Source organism: Piliocolobus tephrosceles, chromosome 2, assembly GCF_002776525.5.
Source record: "Piliocolobus tephrosceles isolate RC106 chromosome 2, ASM277652v3, whole genome shotgun sequence".
Classification (NCBI taxonomy): Eukaryota; Metazoa; Chordata; class Mammalia; order Primates; family Cercopithecidae; genus Piliocolobus; species Piliocolobus tephrosceles.
Window position 1 is genome coordinate 77869381 of NC_045435.1, and position 19603 is coordinate 77888983.

At 46.8% G+C, this 19603-nt stretch overlaps 1 protein-coding gene across 1 annotated transcript in view; it reads left to right on the plus strand.

Moving 5' to 3' along the window:
- The window catches only part of ACOX2 (acyl-CoA oxidase 2), a 32325-nt gene that overhangs the window by 7108 nt on the left and 5614 nt on the right, over positions 1-19603 (plus strand). The window contains exons 9-13 of the mRNA XM_023199761.2: positions 1383-1545; positions 3676-3866; positions 5747-5926; positions 7759-7864; positions 12940-13157. Of these exons, the coding sequence (XP_023055529.1) occupies positions 1383-1545; positions 3676-3866; positions 5747-5926; positions 7759-7864; positions 12940-13157 (858 nt within the window). The remainder of the gene's footprint in view (positions 1-1382; positions 1546-3675; positions 3867-5746; positions 5927-7758; positions 7865-12939; positions 13158-19603) is intronic.

The following is a 19603-nucleotide window of genomic DNA, read 5'->3' on the forward strand; positions in this document are numbered from 1 at the left end:
ACACACACACACACAATCTACCCAGGCCTGGCCCCATCTGGGCATGTCAAAGAGGTCTCTCTGGCTCCCTCTAACAGGGCTGACCAGTTGGCCTAACCTGCATCCTCAGTGCCTGCCCCCTCGGGCTCTATGTGATCATGTCTTTGGCCCTGTAGCACCAGGTCTGTCTGACTCTGTGTCTGTCCGAGTCCGGCTGTGTTCTGTGTGGCTGTGATGGGTTGGACGGGTCTGGGTCAGTCAGTTGCCAGCTGCGTCAGACTGTGGCTGGCTGAGTTGATTCTGTCAGGCCGAGCCTAGCAAAATCCAATGTCATATCGACTGTGTGTGGCTGAACTCGTTCTGTCCAGCTGTGCTGTCAGCATCTGACTGGTATGTCTATGTCTGGATCCCTTTTGTTGTCATTGGTTGTGTTGCTACCACTCCCTCCTCCCCACAGCACAGAACAGCAAGGGCTGACTGAACCTTCTGTGAACACTCAGCTCGGCCATTTCACGTCATCCCTCAGCTTCCTCAGCTACAAAATGGGTGTGGCAGAAGCGGCCTTTCAGGGTGGTGTGGAGGGTGAAATGCAGTAAGGTGCATTAGGCCCTCAGCCCAGGGTCCTTTCCTCTGGCAAGCTCACAGCGCCCTCGCCTGGCCTGGGCTTCAGAATCCGGGCTGCGAGAGTTCTCTACAGGAGAGGGCCACTGGGAAGAAGGGGCTTCTGCTGCTGTCCTGCCCGAGGCCCATTTATCTGGGCTGCAGAAGTGTCCCTAGGGTGGTCATGAGAAAGATGCGCCAGGTGAGCAGCTGCTGTCCAGAGAGGAGGCTTCTTGTAATCACACCCTCTTTCGATCCAGTGACTGTGAGGTTGTAAGTGCTGGACATAGTCTCAGGCACTGAGGACACAGCAGTGGATAAAGCAGACACAGTCCCTTCCTTGGGGTTCCATCGAACCCGAGTTTGCACTCTAAGAGTTATTGTTTAGGCTTGACGTATTCCTCAGCACGTGGCAAGTGCACACGGGCAGTGGAGTCACAGGTTCAAATCATCACGGGTGCACAGCCACAACTCTTCACCTGAAATCTTGGGACCAGACATGTTGGAATCTCAGAACTTTTCAGGTTTTAGGATAACACCATGTATACGCTGGAATTCTATAAGCCTCCCATAACAAGAGGCAGTACCCACCAACAAACGTATCAATATTCCTGCAGTGAAATGTGTGGATGGATGTTCATGTTAGATAGGATTTTTAAAGGATTATCAATGGCCTCGTGTCAGTTCAAGTTCTGCAATGAGTTCTAAGGAACTGTCTGTTTTTAAGGTTTTTATGGTGTCAGGGATAGGGGAAGGTGGACATGGCACATAGTGATTAAATCTTCCGGTTCTTTTCCCTTCAGTGACCCAGAGGCAAAGGTCCTGGACTACCAGACGCAGCAGCAGAAACTCTTTCCTCAGCTGGCCATCAGTTATGCCTTCCATTTCCTGGCAGTCAACCTCTTGGAGTTCTTCCAGCACTCCTACACTGCCATTCTGAACAGAGACTTCAGCTTGCTGCCTGAGGTACCTGCTGTCTGCAGAGGGGCAGGCGCTGGGAGGGCAGCTAAGATTGCTCCACTCACTGGGGAACAGCCACAGCCCCATCCCCGCGGGCACTCCCCACCCCCACCCCTCCCAGCTTTCAGCATCCCAGGGCGTCTGGGTGAACGGCACCCTGATATACAAATTTACCCACAGCTGGCCCCCAGAGAGCTACAAACATGCTAAGAGAAAACAATCACATCTAGTGTAGAGAACACAAGTCCACAACCCCTGATGTGTATTTGAAACCCAAAAAGCTCTGAAAAACAGTCGTTTGGAACTCATTTGGTGGCATAGTTTGACCTGAACTGACCTGATTTATCCTTCCGAGTGTGAATACATTTTGCGGGAAAATTATTAATGTGTTTAATCCCTAAAGCCGCCCCAAACCCCACTGGGCTATTATATAAAATGTACCTTCAATGCCACTTGGCCTCTCTACAATTCAAAAGTTACTCTGATTCCTAAACACATCTGGCTTACAGGTCTCAAGTAAATCTTACATATACAGTAAGATGCAGTCTGTCCAGGCACCATGCTTCATAAGCACTGCTCATTAACCCTTTCAACTGCAATTGAGGCACAGAGAGATCAAGGGACACAACTTTCCTCCTAAGGACTTGAAAACTCCAAAGATAGGCAGGGGCTTCAAGAACCAAAATCTCAAACTAGGCCTGCTGCCTGGTAGCCTCTCTCTCTGCTGAGGCTGCCATAAAGCGGTGGTTTATAAACAACAGAAACTGGCCCAGCATGGTGACTCACACCTGTAATCTCAGCACTTTGGGAGGCCAGGGCAGAAGGATTGCTTGAGCCCAGGAGTTTAAGACCAGCCTGAGCAAGATGGTGAAACCCTCATCTCCACAAAAAAAAAAAAAAATTGAAAAATTAGTCAGGTGTGGTAGCACACACCTGTAGTCCCAACTACTACTTTGGAGGCTGAGGTGGGAAGATTCCTTGAGCCCAGGAGTTCTAGGATGCAGTGAGCTGTGATTGTGCCACTGCACTCCATCCAGTCCAGCCTGAGCAGCAGAGTGAGACCCTGTCTCAAAAAAGAAAAACAAATTTATTTCTCACAGTTCTGGAGGCTGGGAAGTCCAAGGCCAAGGCACTAGTGCATTTGGTGTCAGGTGAGGGCCTGCTTCCTGGCTCATGGACTGCTATCTTTTTGCTGTGCCCTCATATGGTAGAAGCAACCTCTTTCTTTCTTTTTGTTTTATTTTATTTTTTTCCTGAGACAGAGCTTCACTCTGTCACCCAGGCTGGCGTGCAGTGGTGCAATCTCGGCTCACCGCAACCTCCGCCTCCCAGGTTCAAGAGATTCTCCTGCCTCAGCCTCCTGAGTAGCCAGGATTACAGGTGCCCACCACCATGCCCTGCTAATTTTTGTATTTTTAGTAGAGACGGGGTTTCACTGTATTGGCCAGGATGGTCTCGATTTCCTCACCTCGTGATCCACCTGCCTCGGCCTCCCAAAGTGCTGGGATTGCAGGTGTGAGCCACCACACCCAGCCAGAAGCGGCCTCTTTCATGAGGGTACTGATCCCATTCACAAAGGCTATAGTCTCATGATCTAATCACTTCCAGAAGGCCCCACCTCCTACTACCATCATAATACCTCCTATTCCTAGCTCCCAATCATCAATACCTCCTAATCCTAGCCCTAACCCTTGGGGACTAGGATTTCTACATAAGAATTTTAGGTGGACACATTCAGACCCTGTCACCCTCCTACAACCCAGTAAGTGGGCTTACAGCGGACACCCGTCCTCACAGGCAGGCTTTCTAAAACCCATGCCGGCAAAATCCGTAACTCCTGGAGGCTTGTGGGCCCAATCCAGGCAGCACCCTCTTCCCAATCCTGGAGACACTGGCCAGGCCAGGTTTTCCTTTGCTCTTATGCCCCTACAGCTACACTGCCTAATTGTATGCCTCTGGGTGAGTCACAGAAGCTGAGTACCCGCCTTCTCATTCATAAAGTTGTGAGCAGAGGAAACGCTTCTTACCTCAGAGCTGAGCTGGGCATGCAGTAGATGCTCAATAAGTGGTGCACAGGGTTGGTCCCCATGGTAGTGGCCCCCTTACATCCCCCAACCCCCCTCCATGTTCTCACAGCTCCATGCACTGAGCACAGGCATGAAGGCCATGATGTCGGAATTCTGCACTCAGGGAGCTGAGATATGCCGCAGAGCCTGTGGCGGACACGGCTACTCAAAGCTGAGTGGCCTGCCATCACTGGTCACCAAATTGTCGGCCTCCTGCACCTATGAGGGTGAGAACACAGTGCTCTACCTGCAGGTGGCCAGGTAAGGTCCAGGCTGACCCAGGCCTTTGCCCAAGCCCTTGGGGACCCACCAAGCTTGTTGGGTGGAGGGTTCCGTCTGATACCCATAAAGGGAGCAGGCTTTGGGAAGTGCCACTTGGGAGCTGTCCAATTCCCCAGTATGACTAATCTATCCACTTCTAGGCCACCATCTTCTGTCAGCTCCACCACAGCCTCAGACCCCTCCCTGGTCTCTTGCTTCTGTCCTGTCCCACCTCTCCACAGACAGCTGGAGGGATCTTTTCAGAGCCTAGGGAAGATCACATCTTTCTCCGGTTTGAAATTCTTCAATGGCTTCCCAGTGCTCGTAGGAAAATGACATATTCTATGCTGTGGCCTGCAAGGTCTGTGTGATCTGACCCCTGCCTCCCTGTCCGTGATGCTCTCACCACCTCCTGCCTCTGCTCACTTCTTTCTGTTTTTTTCTTTGTTTGTTCGTTTGTTTGTTTGTTTGTTTTTTGAGATGGAATCTCACTCTGTCATCCAAGCTGGAGTGCGGTGGTGCAATCTCGGCTCACTGAGCCTCCCGGGTTCGAGCAATTCTCCTGCCTCAAACTCTGCAGTAGCTGGGATTACACACCACCATGCCCGGCTAATTTTTGTATTTTTAGTAGAGATGGGGTTTCACCATGTTGGCCAGGCTGCTCTCCAACTCCTGACCTTAAGTGATCCACCTGCCTTAGCCTCCCAAAGTGCTGGGATTACAGGTACAAGTCAATGCACCCAGCCACCTCTGCTCACTTCTGCCAGCCACACACCTCTTTCTGTCCAGGAGGCCTTTGCATTTGATCCCCTCCCACCTGACATGGCCTTGTTTCCTTTGGAGCAGTTTCACAATCTATCATTGTCTCATTTTTTTGTTCACCTTTTTAGCTCTACTCTACAACTAGACTAGGAGCTCCCTGAGGGCAGGGACTACCCCTACCTTGCTCGCTTTAGCATCGCCTAGGCTTGGTGCAGAGCCTGCACACAGAGGCTCCAAGCAACGGCCAAGTCAGCCTCCTCCACACAGGAGATTTCTTTTCATCCCTCTTAGGTCTGTGGACCCTGGAGGCTGACAGAGCCTCATCCTCACCTACTCTCCAGTGACCAAACAGGGCAAATGCTTCCCTATGCAAGGAGAAAGAAGTTCACTGGCAAATATGAAAAACAACATTTATTGTGTTTTTAAAAATATATAACATCCCTTGGTTTTTTTCCAAATTAGAAAAGGAATACAATAGCGCATATTATATACTCTGCACTGTGCTAAGCACTCTACAAATATCATCTCATTCCGTTTCACAAACCCTCAATCAGCCGAGAACTGTCCTCCCCACCTAGAGCCAGAGAAACTGAGACTTGGGAGGTGAAGCTTCGTTCATCACACAGGTCTCAGCGAGGCTGTATGGGAATCCAGGGCTGTCTAAGCCCAGAACCTGTAACCACTGGATTATCCTAAAGCAGCAGTTGAGAGTCACCTATAATCCTCCTACTCCTGTTAGCATTCTTGCTTCTATCCTTTTTTCAGCTAAGAAAATTTAATTTCCACCCAGTCACTGTACAAGTCATTATAAATCCCAAAATCGCAATGTTCTGATGGAAAATTCTGTTTGCTCAGATCACAGAAGGGTTTATATTCAGGATCTGAGAGTGTCTGGCCCAGCTCCACAGTTTTCCGGGGTGTGCCTGACTGCAGGCCTCAAAGCAGGATGGCCCAAGGGGGAATCCTCAGGAGGGAGGCCAGCTGGAGGCCCGGTGACCTGGCTCTCCCACGGAAAGGCTGGAACCCAGCATGAACTCGCCTGCCTCTGGGAGTGAGGGGTGCTGGGCTGTCCTACAGAGTCTCTGCCCTCCCACCTGTCTCCCCTTCCACCCCCCCAGGTTTCTGGTGAAGAGCTACCTGCAGACTCAGATGTCCCCTGGCTCCATGCCACAGAGATCTCTCCCTCCATCTGTTGCGTATCTCGCCACACCTGACCTGGCCAGGTGTCCAGCCCAGAGGGCAGCCGACTTCCTCTGCCCGGAGCTCTACACCACGGCCTGGGCACACGTGGCAGCAAGGTAAGCCAGTGCTGAGAAATCAGCCATCCCACCTGGGGACAGGCTCCATGCCACGCTAGGGCCTTTGGATTGGTTGGGTGGACATTCATGGATTCAGTTCTAAAAAGCCACCCCATGCCTAGCCTCCCCCATCCTCTCAGCCCCTGCCACCATGGGAGAGAGGAGGGAAGTCCCCCGCATCAGCCATGGATCCCCATCACTTCCCCATCCTGGCCACCACTGGTGGCCCAGAGGTGTGATGTCCTTCTACTACTGTGAGATATGTTTTGAATCTCTAGGGTCCTATGGTGATTTGCAATACAACGAATGTACCACATGTAAATACTACAAATGTATTGATATGCAAATACCAATAAATAAAGCAATACTCACTCGTATGTTTGAAATATCCCATAATCTACAAATAATTTTTGAAAATATGACAACACCACAGAATAGAATTCATTTATTTCCAGGGTCTAGTAGGCTCCAGGGAACATGGACAAAGCCAATGACTCATCCATTCTGTCATTCAACAAATACTGTTCAGTACCTATTCTGTGTTAGGAATGACCAAATACGCCAGGGGCTGGGAATAGAGAGGTCCTGACCAAACACAGATACCACCGTGGAAAAGATGGAGGTTTAACTACCTAAAAAGGAAATCTTCTGAACCCTGCCCCAAATTAAAACACCAAAACAGGCTGGGCATGGTGGCTCACACCAGTAATTCCAGCACTTTGGGAGGTCGAGGTGGGAGGATTGCTTGAGCTCAGGAGTTTGAGACCAGCTTGAGCAACATGGTGAAACCCCACCTCTACCAAACATAGAAAAAAATTTAATAAAAAAAAAAATGAAACACCAAAAACAAACTGGAAAAACATGTTTTCAGTATATAATAAGAGGCCTTATATCCCAACCTGTGGTCCCAGGGATGGTTAATAGTTATTTCAAGATCATAAGCAACTTGGAACATTCATTTATTTATTCCAAAAATATTTATTAACTGCCTATAATATGGCAGGCACTGTTCGAGGCATTAGGGGCCTATCAGTAAATAGGCCTGATAAACACCCCAGACCTCACAGAGCTAATATTTCAATTGGGAGATTTGAGGAGGGGAAAATAAGGCTGCTCGAGGTAATTAAAGTGTCATGATATTTCTCCTTGCTTGAAACTCAATGTGACATCCGCTTATCTATTCCCTGACAAAGCAAAACACATATTGCCTAATAAACAGTTTGCTTTACACACAGATTCCAAGGGTCATGGACGGACGGGCAGGGAATAGAAAATAAGAGGGGATTAAAGGATAATAAAATGGCAAATGACTAATTTAGTGGTTTTCAGGACAAAGGTTGGTTTTCTGTTTTAGTTTTTAGGTCCCATGGGTAGAACCTGCAGCAGGCTAGGTGACAGATGGGCCTCTCTAGCCTTTACAGAAAAACCATTCTCCTTGCTCAGGCCATAGGATGACAGTCAACAAAAAGGCCTGAACATACTGGTGTCAGGCTGGAATCTGCATTAGAGATAGGGGACAGCTCCTGGCCTATGGCCCTGAGGCTTTATAACGTGGCGATTAACAAGTCAAAATCCTGGCTCTACTCCTTACTAGCTGTGTGACCCTGGACAAATTAGTTAACCTCTCTGGGCCTCAGTTTTCCCCATAGCAAACTGGGGGGTGCCTGCCTTTAAAAGAGTTAAAGAGATAATGAATATCAATCATTTAGCTTTCTAGCACGTAAGTGGTCAATAAACAGGCGTTATTTCTACTTCTGAGGGACCACAGGAAGCCCATCAGTTGTCTTTTCCACTCAGTCAGGAAGCTGAACCTTTTTTGCTTTGGCCTTCAGACTGATAAAGGACTCAGTGCACCATTTACAGACCCTGACGCAATCCGGAGCCGACCAGCACGAGGCCTGGAACCAGACCACTGTCATACACCTCCAGGCTGCTAAGGTGAGCGCCCGCCAGCTGAAGCTGAAACGGATCGTTTTGTTTCCCAGGCACACTACCCTGCTGGGAAAATCCAAGCTCTGCCATTATTCCCCAACTCTGCCTCAGCGGCTGCTGCCCTCATTTCACTTCCAAGGCTTTAGTCCAGGGTATTTTAATTAAAGGACTTAACTCCAAAGCAATCTTGCTGGCAGCTCTTAGGGGAAAAGGTAATGAGGCAGTGTTATTGGATTTGCTTCAGGTTGTTCAAACATTTCCTCCCAGATAGAAAAGCAGGTCAAGTCTCCCCTTAGCCCCAAAGGCAATCCTTGGATGTCTGATTCAATTTCTACTCGTTTTGTGTTTGTGCATAATTCACAGGCAGTCGGCAAATATTTGAGCACCCACTCTACACTGAGCACTGAGGTGGGTGCTCAACAGTGAAGCCACTGCCCATGCACAGCTACAGTCAAGGAAGCACCATGACATGGCAATACAGGCTGCTGTGGAATCCCAGAGCAGGCACATTTCTGCCCACCTGGAGGAGTCAGAAAGGCTTCCCAAAAGAAGCGGCAGCTTCAAGGATAAGCTGAAATTAGCCAGCTAAAGGGTGGGGTGGCAGCTTTGGAGAGAAAAGTTTCCAGGCAAAGGGAGCTGCGCATGCAAAAGGAGTCAGCAAGAAGAATTCTGGTGTGCTTGGGAGGAAGTGCAAATCTCTCAAGGAGGACCTAAGGAGGAGGACTGAGGCAAGGGGAGAAGGAGAGACAGGCAAAGCTCCTGACCTTTTGCACCACTATGAAAAGTTGGGGTTTTGTTTTCATTGCAATGCCTTTGCTGAGTTTGTTTGGAGGTGGAGTAAAGTGATTAGTTTCATTCTAGAAGAATCATGCAGGTTGCCCGGGATGGAATGAAAGGGAACAAGTTAGAAAGGAGCAAGTGTGGGCCAGGACTGAGGGTGGTCCTGACCATGAGCATGGCAGAAGGCCTGCAGACAAGTGGGTAGATCAGAGATACTAAGGGGGAAGAAGGCAGCGACAGGCCTCAGAGTGCTGGGGTGGGAAACAACTCCTGAGTTCTAGCTTAGGCAGCTGGGACTCGGGCACTGCCAATAACTGGAAAACTAAAGTGATCACACCAATGCTCAGGCCTCAGACCCAGAAAATGGCAGTCTTGGAACAGGAGAGCCCTGAAGGGCTGCAGAGGCCCTCGTGGGACAGGGTTGGTGGGGCAGGCCGGACGTTGAGTACCACCATATGACCCACCACCTCCACCACACCGCCGGTTCTGGGATTACCTCTGCAGCCCTCAGTTCTGTTCAGCCTACAGCAGGGGCACCCCCTGCTGTGCTAACGTCCTGTCAACACAGAGGGTGAGCCAAGGCTTCCCGCTTTCACTGGATCACCAGAACAGGAACCACAGCGGCCCATTATCCACTCATCCATTTTCCAAACCTACGGCCTGCCTTCAAATGGACCAGATGCTGCTTGCCAGGGTTACTTCATTTAATCCACACAGCCCTGGGAGGGAGACTGACATTATCTCCACTTCAAGAGTAAGGAAAGAGAACTCAGGAGTTAGGTCCCAGAGGTAGAAAATAGCTGAGTCCAGACGCTTTCCCTTCCCGCACCCCCGAGGGTGTGATGAGTGACTGAGGTGAGCAACAAACTCTGGGGGGATGGAGGGTGACAGCCAGCCAGCTTGTGAAGGAAGAACACGTCCCTGACAGCTTCCTGGGGAGGTGGTGACCAGCTGAGTCTCCAACGTCATAATGGATAGGGCTTTCTGTACTCTCTGTGCTTTGCGGGGTTATTTAGTCTACAGAAAGCTTCAGCACCCAACTGGGCCCCACCTGGAAACCATAAATGTGCAGGTAAAGATAACTGCAACTTGGGGGAAGTGGGGATGATACTGACAGAAGAGTAGACAAGGGGGAGCCATGGGCTAAATTCTGGTCCCTGCTCTGTGTGACCTCAAGCAGCCCCTTCGTTCTCTGGGCTTTAACTTCCCTGTCTGTAGACAAAGGGGCATGGGAGAGCCCTTTAGGCTCTGTCAGGCTCTGGTCCTATAATTCTGACTGACCAGAAGAGATGTCAGTCTCCAGGACCACTGGAACAAATGCTGGCCTCATTATAATCCAGCCTCAGTCTCCTGTGGCTTTGGCCACACAGGGTTAGGAATAATACAGCCCTGGTGTGGATCTCACTGCTACCACTTCCTAGCCATGACCTTGGGCAAAAAACTTAATATTTCGGAGCCTCAGTCTCTTCATCTGCAAGATAGAGCTAATAACAGTACCTACTTTGTAGGACTCTGATAAAGATTAAATGAGTAAAACTTAAAGAGAGGCAGCTAGCACATAAATGCATATATCCCACCCCCACCCCCAAATTAGACAGGAGGCAAGATTTAAACCAACACATACAATGTAAATAATGTTCACTGTGCTCAGAGCATGGGACCAAAGTTCGGCTCAGCCCTTCCCCAAAGCGTAGAGGTCACCTCTGTCTCTGATCCTCATCCTGCCTTTTAAGGCAGAGGCCCAGGCCGTTGGGCAGCTCTCCATCACTCCACTCCTCAACTCAGAGCCTTAGGCATTTGAGGATGCAGCTCTCAGATTGGGACAGGAAAAGGAGTGTGGGTCTGCAGTTCTGCCAAGCTGGACCCAGTCTGAGCAACGAAGGCTACTGGACCCAGCAGAGGCAACACAGCAGATCTGCTGACCTTCCACAGCCAAATGCTGCAAGTCCAGCGTGGCTGTGAGCACACCATGTCTGAATGGCAAAGTGGAGTTGTCAGCACCTGTGTGAGGGCCCCCTAGGAAACCCAGGTCCTTTCCAAGTGACAAAATGGATCGGGTCACTGTGCAGCTAAAGACTCCCGGTCCCACAGAACAAATTCCGACCATGTTCTTCACAGCCCTTCACTGACCTGAGCCCCAGGTACGAGTCCACCCTAACCTCCATGGTTCCCCATCATCACCTCATTATACCACCACACTTCAGCCTCATTACATTGCCTGTAGCTTCCTGAATGTACAACTTTTTGCACATAAGGTTCCCCCTGCCTGGAATGACCTTTCCCCCAACTCATGTCCCACTGGGTGAACTCCTTTGAACTCCCAAGACATTCTTTTTTTTTTAAGATAGAGTCTCACTCCATCACCCAGGCTGGAGTTCAGTGGCACAGTCTCAGCTCACTGCAAACTCCACCTCCCAGGTTCAAGCGATTCTCGTGTCTCAGTCTCCTGAGTAGCCAGAATTACAGGTGTGCACCACCACACCTGGCTAATTTTTGTATGTTTTGTAGAGACAGGGTTTTACCATGTTGACCAGGCTAGTCTCGAACTCCTGACCTCAAGTGATCCGCCTACCTCAGTTTCCCAAGGTGCTAGGATTACAGGTGTGAGCCACCGCACCCAGCCAAACCCCCAAGACACTCTAAATCTTGCTACTGAAAATCACTACAGCAGCATGGGCATCACAGGGGACCTTGTTAGAAATGCAGTCTCAGGCCTTGACCTGGAATCTGCATTTTGACAAGATCCCCAGGTGATCTGTATGCACATAAAAAACTGAGAAGCGGGGCCAGGCCCAGAGGCTCATGCCTGTAATCCCAGCACTTTGGGAAGCCAAGGAAGGAGAATCACTTGAGCTCAGGAGTTTGAGACCAGTGTGGGCAACATAGCAAGACCCTCGTCTCTACTAAAAGTACCAAAAAAAAAAAAAAAAGCCAGGCATGGTGGTGTGCACCTGTGGTCCCAACTACTCGGGAGGCTGAGGCAGGAGGATTACTTGGGCCCAGTGGGACACAGGTTGCAGTGAGGCAAGATCGCAACACTGCACTTCAGCCTGGGTGACAGAGTGAGATTGTATCTCAAAAAAAAAACAATTGAGAAGCACTGCTTTATACTTTCTGTCTTCCTCACTCTCCCTTATAGAACTCATATATCCTACCTGACAAAATAATTATGTGTGCTTGTCTTGATGAGATGGGGTCTGTTTAAAATATGTTACAACCAGTTGGACAAGGCACTAACCAACCAAAATGGACTTCAGCCCTAGGGGAAGCAAGGTCCTGAAGGCCTCCTGCTGGGTCAAGCATTAATCCTTTAGTTGCTGGGCTGTGGAGAGAAGGAGAGGGTCTTCGGGATGGAGTCCATCTGGCAGGAGGGGCTCTCACAGGGTTGATGGCAGTGGACACTTGCCAGCTGGTATTAAAGTATTATTTTGACAACTGCCACAGCCAGACCATTACATATGAGCTAAATAACAGCACTGCTTACCTTAAGGAGTTTATACTCTAGCTGGGATAAATTTCATATATATCTTGAACCATTATTTTCTCACCCCATGGTGTACACACGTGTGCGTGCACACACACACACACACACCACTGACTTGAACACTGCAGACAACAAATAGCTATTTTTTTTTTTTTTTTTTTTTTTGAGATGGAGTTTCACTCTTATTGCCCAGGCTAGAGTACAATAGCATGATTTTGGTTCACTGCAACCTCCGCCTCCTGGGTTCAAGTGATTCTCCTGCCTCAGCCTCCCAAGTAGCTGAGATTAGAGGCATGCACAACCATGCTTGGCTAATTTTTGCATTTTTAGTAGAGACAGGGTTTCGCCATGTTGGTCAGACTGGTCTCAAACTCCTGACCTCAGGTGATCCACCCACCTTGGCCTCCCAAAGTGCTGGGATTACAGCCATGAGCCACCGTACCCAGCCTTAAAATAGCTATTTTCTTAAGAACAGTGGTGCTGTCCTCCACCTTCCCCAGGCCAGCCTCCAATATGCCTGTGTTCTTTCTCTCCACTTTCCAACCTACTTGAAACCGCTCCAAGCAAAAGAAAACAAGGGCCATGTTTCAAAAGCCCACCAGTCCCCAACACACACACACACACACACACACACACACACACGACATCCAAAAGCCTTGATCAGACCCAGAGTGAGCTAGGAGAAAAGGCGGCTGCTCGTCAGCCTGCTGGGAAGCACGTCCTGCCTTGTTTATTCCAGCCATCTTGCCAAGCTTCCAGGATGACTTCTGGAGTAGAAAACCAGAAATCAGGAGAACATACGTTTGTGTCTTTGTAGGCGCACTGCTACTATGTCACTGTGAAGGGTTTTACAGAAGCTCTGGAGAAACTAGAAAATGAATCAGCGATTCAGCAGGTGCTCAAGCGCCTCTGTGACCTCCATGCCATACACGGAATCTTGACTAACTCGGGTGACTTTCTCCATGATGCCTTCCTGTCTGGTGCCCAAGTGGACATGGCAAGAACAGCCTACCTGGACCTGCTCCGCCTGATCCGGTGAGTGGCACAGCCTTCAAACCATGTTAGCCTTCAGAGAATAACCCTACCCCCTTGTTCACAGGTCACTTCCAACTCTAAAACCTTGCTAATGGACAGAGCAGCAACAGCCCTGGAGAGGTTTACACCCTATTATCATTACACCAGCACAAAGCACTGTGAATCAATGAAAGAAAAAAATGGGAAAAATACTTAAGAATAAATGAGCTACCTCAGTTGAACTCTTCACATTGTCAAGGAAATAGGAATAGTATCTAAGGAAAATGAATAAAATGAAGCATGCTACACATGAATGATACGTTGCTAATGTGCTAATAATATTCTCAACCATAGCTAACTTTTTTTTCTTTTTTTTTTTTCTGAGACGGGGTCTTGCTGTGTCGCCCAGGCTAAAGTGCAGTAGTACAATCTCATCTCACTGCAACCTCTGCCTCTGGGTTCAAGTGATTCTCCTGCTTCAGCCTCCCAAGTAGCTGGGATTACAGTTGCCTGCCATCATGCCCAGCTAATTTTTGTATTTTTAGTAGAGATGGGGTTTCATCATGTTGACCAGGCTGGTCTCGAACTCCTGACCTCAAGTGATCCACGTGCCTCGGCCTCCCAAAGTGTTGGGATTACAGGTGTGATGCAATGTGCCCAGGCATAGCTAACCTTTAAATAGCACTTATGTGACAGGCCCTGTGCCAAAGGCTTTTACATACATCTCATTTAATCCTTACAGCCCTTTGAAATGGGTACTATTAATCTCCTCATTTTATTGGAAAGGAAATTCAGGCTGATGGGAGTTGCCCAGTGTCAATCAGCCAGAGGAGGGGCCGGGTACAATCTCAGTCTGGCCCCTGGGCATGAGCTCTTCACCTGTATGTTAAGGTGAAGGTTGAGGTATTATCTACTTCAAACACATCCTTGTCTTTGTTAAATGTGCTTCAGCAAATTCTTACCAAGTTTAGTAAACTTACCTTAATCCTCCCTCAGCTTTAAGATGAAAATTTTTTTAACTCTGTAATTCATATTTTCATTTATAAAATAATAACACAAAGTTTTTAAATGCAGCATTAATGCAGGGTCAATGAAATACTAATGCAGTGCTTTCACACTGTTATTCTATAATCTAAACAATTGCTTTAAAAACATATCAAAACCAAAGCTAACCTGATCAGAGTCCTAGAAAAAATAGAAATAAAAACAATAAAGAAAAAAAAGCCTGGGCAACATGGCAAAACCCCACCTCTACAAAAAATACAAAAAATGAATTGGGCACACACCTATAGTCCCAGCTACTCAGGAGGCTGAGGTAGGAGGACTGATTGATCCCAGGAGGTTAAGGTTGCAGTGAGCTATGATCCCATCACTGCACTCCAGCCTAGGCAAGAAAGTGAGACCTTGTCTCAAAAAAAGCAAAGAAAAGAAAACATTGCAAATTATTTACCATTGTCCATAAGGTTAAAAAAAATGGACTAATTTGAGAATATAATCTTTTCGAGACCTCACTGGGCAGAAAATATGATGCCTATTGCATGGGGTTAGAGGTGACTCCTAGAATCTCCAACAATTCTCATATCAACAAGACTGACAAAAAGAAAAAAAGAGGCTGGGAGCAGTGGCTCACACCTGTAATCCTGGCACTTTGGGAGGCCAAGGTGGGAGGATTACTTGAGGCAAAGAGTTTAAGACTAGCTTGGGCAACATAGTAAGACCCTGTCTCTAAAATTAATATATATATATATTTATTTAATATTAATATATACTCATATATATTATATATTTTTTTTATATATATATTATATATATATTAGGCATGGTGGCTAACACCTGTAATCCCAGAACTTTGGGAGGCCAAGGTGGGTGGATCACCTGAGGTCAGGAGTTCAAGGCCAGCCTGGCCAACATGGTAAAACCCTGTCTCTACTAAAAATGCAAAAAATTAGCTCAGTGTGGTGGCGGGCACCTGTAATCCTAATGACCCGGGAGGCTGAAGTAGGAGAATCGCTTGAACCCGGGAGGCGGAGGTTGCAGTGAGCCAAGATCACACCACTGCACTCCAGCCTTGGCGACAAGAGTGAGACTCCGTCTCAAGAAAAAAAAAAAAAAAAGTTCAGTTAAATCATCAAAAACTGTCAAAAATACATTTGACACAATTATGTCCCAGGTATTAAACTTTCCCTAATACAGGGAATCCAGTGGTGAAAACTATTACAAGCATAATTAAGTACTGCACAGTTCAAGCCCAAGGGTGTCTATCTGTCTGAAACCCTCAGAATTTAAAAGCACTTGAAAATAATTGTTCTAGCCCCAGTTGTCGGTGATGATAAAATACAAAAGATCACCTTAACACCCTATAAGCATGTTTTTTAAATTTGCAAACAGCATTTCTAAGTGCTTGCCTTGGCTCCAGCAACTTACAATTCAAGACAAGACAGACAGCCCTGATGCAAGCTGCCAACTTACTCATGCATCAAACCCAGAAATTGATTTACTTCCATGATGGTTCCTAAGTAGCCTTACTACTGCAGAGTAATTAGGCACCTAACAGATTCTATGCATATCACTGTTTGGTGTCACAGTTCCCTGCCTTGATTAGTCACTATCTCCCTAAGATTTCTGAGACGAAAACTGAAGGGTGGCAAAGTATGCTAAGGATGCCAAGAACAAGCTCTCTGTAATGTTAACTGACCCAAACAGTCTTTAGTTGTTTAAGCGGTCATAAAACCTCAGCTGGGGGTACTTCTAGGTAAAGATGACAGATTAAACATATGCATTTACTTTTGTTCTTTCCTGAAACCCTACCAAAACATCAGTGAATGGATTGAAATTTTTTAAAAGGCATAAACCCACAAAGAGAAAGAGATGTTGTCTCTATGTTGTCCAGGCTGGTCTTGAACTCCTGGGCTTAAGGGATCCTCCTATCTCAGCCTCCCAAAGTGCTGGGATTACATGCATGAGCTAACACACCTAGCCTCTGTGAGTAATTTTAAGACTTTCCTTGACTCTGCCCTGGCAGAAGGGTAAATAGAGGGTCTGTGGACTAAGGAGCATCAGGTATAGTTGATAATAAGGCTACCCTTCAGAAAAAAGGGTTATTTATAGGCCAAATGTGGACACCTCCCTCCCCCAGACCTTTTTTCCCACTGGTTCCTAAAAAACTGGCAGCCAGACTAGTACCCTGCAAGAAGATAATAAGATGATCCTTCTCTGCAGAATCTGGCCAGCCCAAGGAGAAGGAGCTAAAGACACTGACATCAGAGTCCCCCAGTGGTCCATCCAATTCACTCCATACTGAACCCCACATTAGCAAGCATAGCCACAGGTTTGTAATCAGCTAGTTAATGCCTTGCTCTTAGCTATGATCAGACACTCAGGGATCAATAAACACCTGAAGAATGCCCCTAACATAAAAGATGGAGACTAAAACAAGCAAGAACAAGGCAATTCAGAGGACATAAGAGAATCCACAGGGAGAAGAAAACTTAAAAAAAAAAAAAAAAAAAAAAAAAAAAACAGTGAAAGAGAAAGTATTGCAACCACAAAATAAAAAAAAAAAAAAAAAAACCTGAATGCCATTATTTAAAACTAATATTCAGAGAACCTTAAAAAAGAGCTCCTTGAAATAAAAAAATGATAGTAGAAATGAAAACTCAATGTAAGGACCAGGAGATAAGGTTGCAGAAATCTCACAGCAAGAAAGCAAAAAGACAAAAAAAAGGAGGACTTTTAAAAAGTAAGAGGACCAGTCTTAGCTGTTCATCATCTGAAGAATAGGCCTAGAAAGAAGACAGAGAAAACAGAAGGAAGAGAATCATTAATAAAATAATTCAAGAAAACATTTCTCAGATGAAGGATATGAGTTTCAGATGAAAAAGGGTCACAGATGCCTACAGACTAGAGGAGAGGAAACAGGCACACACATGCACAAAATAAGTCACACTGTATACCATGTGAAATGATAATAGCTACGATGAAGGAAACGATAGTAGGAAGTGGGGGAAAGAATGCCGGGGGTCAGTAGGGAGGATGGGGAGCTACAATTTTAAGTAGGCCAGAGAAGACCTCCCTGGGAGGGTGACATTTAAGGAAAGACCTGGGAGAAGGTAGGGAGAAGCTGTTGTAGCTGCTAGGGAAAGAATATTACAGGCAGAACATAAGTACAGTCACGCATCACTTAATGACGGGAGGATCCGTTCCGAGAAATGTGTCTTCAGGTGAGTCTGTCATCATGTGAACATCACAGAGTGTACTTACACAAGCCTAAATGGTATAACCTATTGCTCGTAGGCTCACACTGCAAAGCACGGTGCTGTACTGAATACTGTAGGCAATTCTAACATAAGTCATGAAGCAATAGGAATTTTTCAGCTTTATCATAATGTCATGGGACCACCATCATATACATGGTCCATCATTGACCAAAACATCATTAGGCAGTGCATGATGGTACAAATGTTGGAGACCAGAGTGTGCTTGGCATATCCATCCACACAGAAGAGGCCACAGGGGCAGGAATGGCATGACTGCAGTGGAAAATGAGGGCAGAGGTCAGAGAGTTAAGGGAGTACAGCAGGGGGTGGGAAGAGAGAGTAAGGTAGATCATTGCAAAGACTTAAGAGAATGTGAAGGTTTTGAGCACTGGATAGAATGGGAGGGTTTTGAGCACCGGATAGACACAACCTGAAAGAATCTGATGTATATTTTTAAAGGCTCACTCCAGCTGCTATATTAAGAACTAAGAGTGAAAAGCAGGGAGATCAGCTGGATGGCTCATGCAATCATCCAAGTAAGGGATGATAGTGGATTGGAGCAGTGATAGTGCTGGAAGTGGTGGGAAGTGGTTGAAGTTTGAATGTATCCTGAAGGCAGAACAGGATTTGCTGACAGATTAGATGTACAGTAAGAAAGAAGAGAAGAATCAAGGTTTTTGGTCAGAAGGACAGAGCTGCTATTTACCATAAATGGGGAAGACTACAGGAGGGCCAGGTGGCAGGGTGGACAGGAAAGAGCTAGCAGCCCAGGAGTTTGGGTTCAGACACATTACCTTTGAAGAGCCTGTCAGAAATCCAAGTACAGATGTTGGTAAGCAGGGGACACTGGAGGAATAAATTTGGAAGTCATTGGCATATGGTTGATATTTAAAGCCATGAGAAGAATATCACAAGGAGTGCATGAAGAGAAGAGGCCCAAGTACTGAGTCTTGAGACCCTCGAAAGATAGTAAGGAAGTAACCGTGGCAAAAGCTATTTCTGTGGAGTGGTGGGAGTAAAAACATGAATAGATCCAGTTCAGGAGAGAATGTGAAAATTGGAAATCATAAGCATAAACGCGCAGAACACTTTCAGAGAGTTTTGTCCTAAAGGGGAGCCAAGATGATGGAGAAGGAAATAGAGTCAAAAGCTTGTGTTTAAGATGGGAGAAATGACTGTCTGTTTGTATACTGATGGAAATGATCCAGTACCGAGGGGATTTTTTTTTCCTTGTACCTTTCTTTGAACTTGATCTTGGCCTCCCATCAGGCCTTGTGTTTAAGAGCAAGTTCTTTGAAGAGATCCTTGTTGATGATAGTTTGTCCAAGAGCATATCCACAGAGTACCTTGTGGGCATGTGGTGATTGTAGTTATAAGCTTTTGCAAAAGACTTAATCCTTGACCTCTTGGAGATCTTCTTGCCTATGGCAGCTGTCACTTTGTGAGGATAGCAGTCAATTCCAGCTACCAAAGCATGATTGTAAGAATGGACTGAGGTGCCATCATCAATGTTCTTCATGATTATGGCTTTGCATCCAGAGTAGCATTCAGCCAGGACCAGCACCACTTTCCCAGGTTTCATGAACTTGCCCATTTTGACAGCAACCAGCCAGGCCTACAGTAAAAAGAAAGAAGGGCATTTCCACTAACCTTTTACCCCTGAGAGTGGAATTTTGATGTTGTAGGGGAAAGGCAGGAGAATTTTGTTCTCCAGTAGGCAAGAGGAAAAGACATCTAGTAGACAAGGAGGGACTGAGGCCTGAGCTGAGAGCCTGAAGACAGAAGGCATTGTATGTATAAATGCAAGGGTGGGAACTTACACAGATTCTCTTACTGCTTCCACTTCATCAGTGAAATATGACGTAAAGCCATCCAGGCAAGAGAGATGGGAAAGGTGGATAGTGTCATTCTGAGGATCAAAGAGATGGTATGAAATAACTACCTAAGAAAAGGAAAGAGTAAATGAACAATGAGTAAATGCAGCAATGTAATAGGATTGCTGAGCTGCAATCAGGGCCCACTTGAGCCATTATTACACCAGTTATGATTGTTTTTTCCAGTCATGTATAGCTACAAAGGTGGTAGCACAAAGTGGGTAGAAAATTAAAGACAAGGAGGTATGCACTTTGCTAAACAGGTAAGACAAAGCAAGAAAAACTGTTGAGTGTGTGTGTGTGTGTGTGTGTGTGTGTATATATATATATTTTTTTT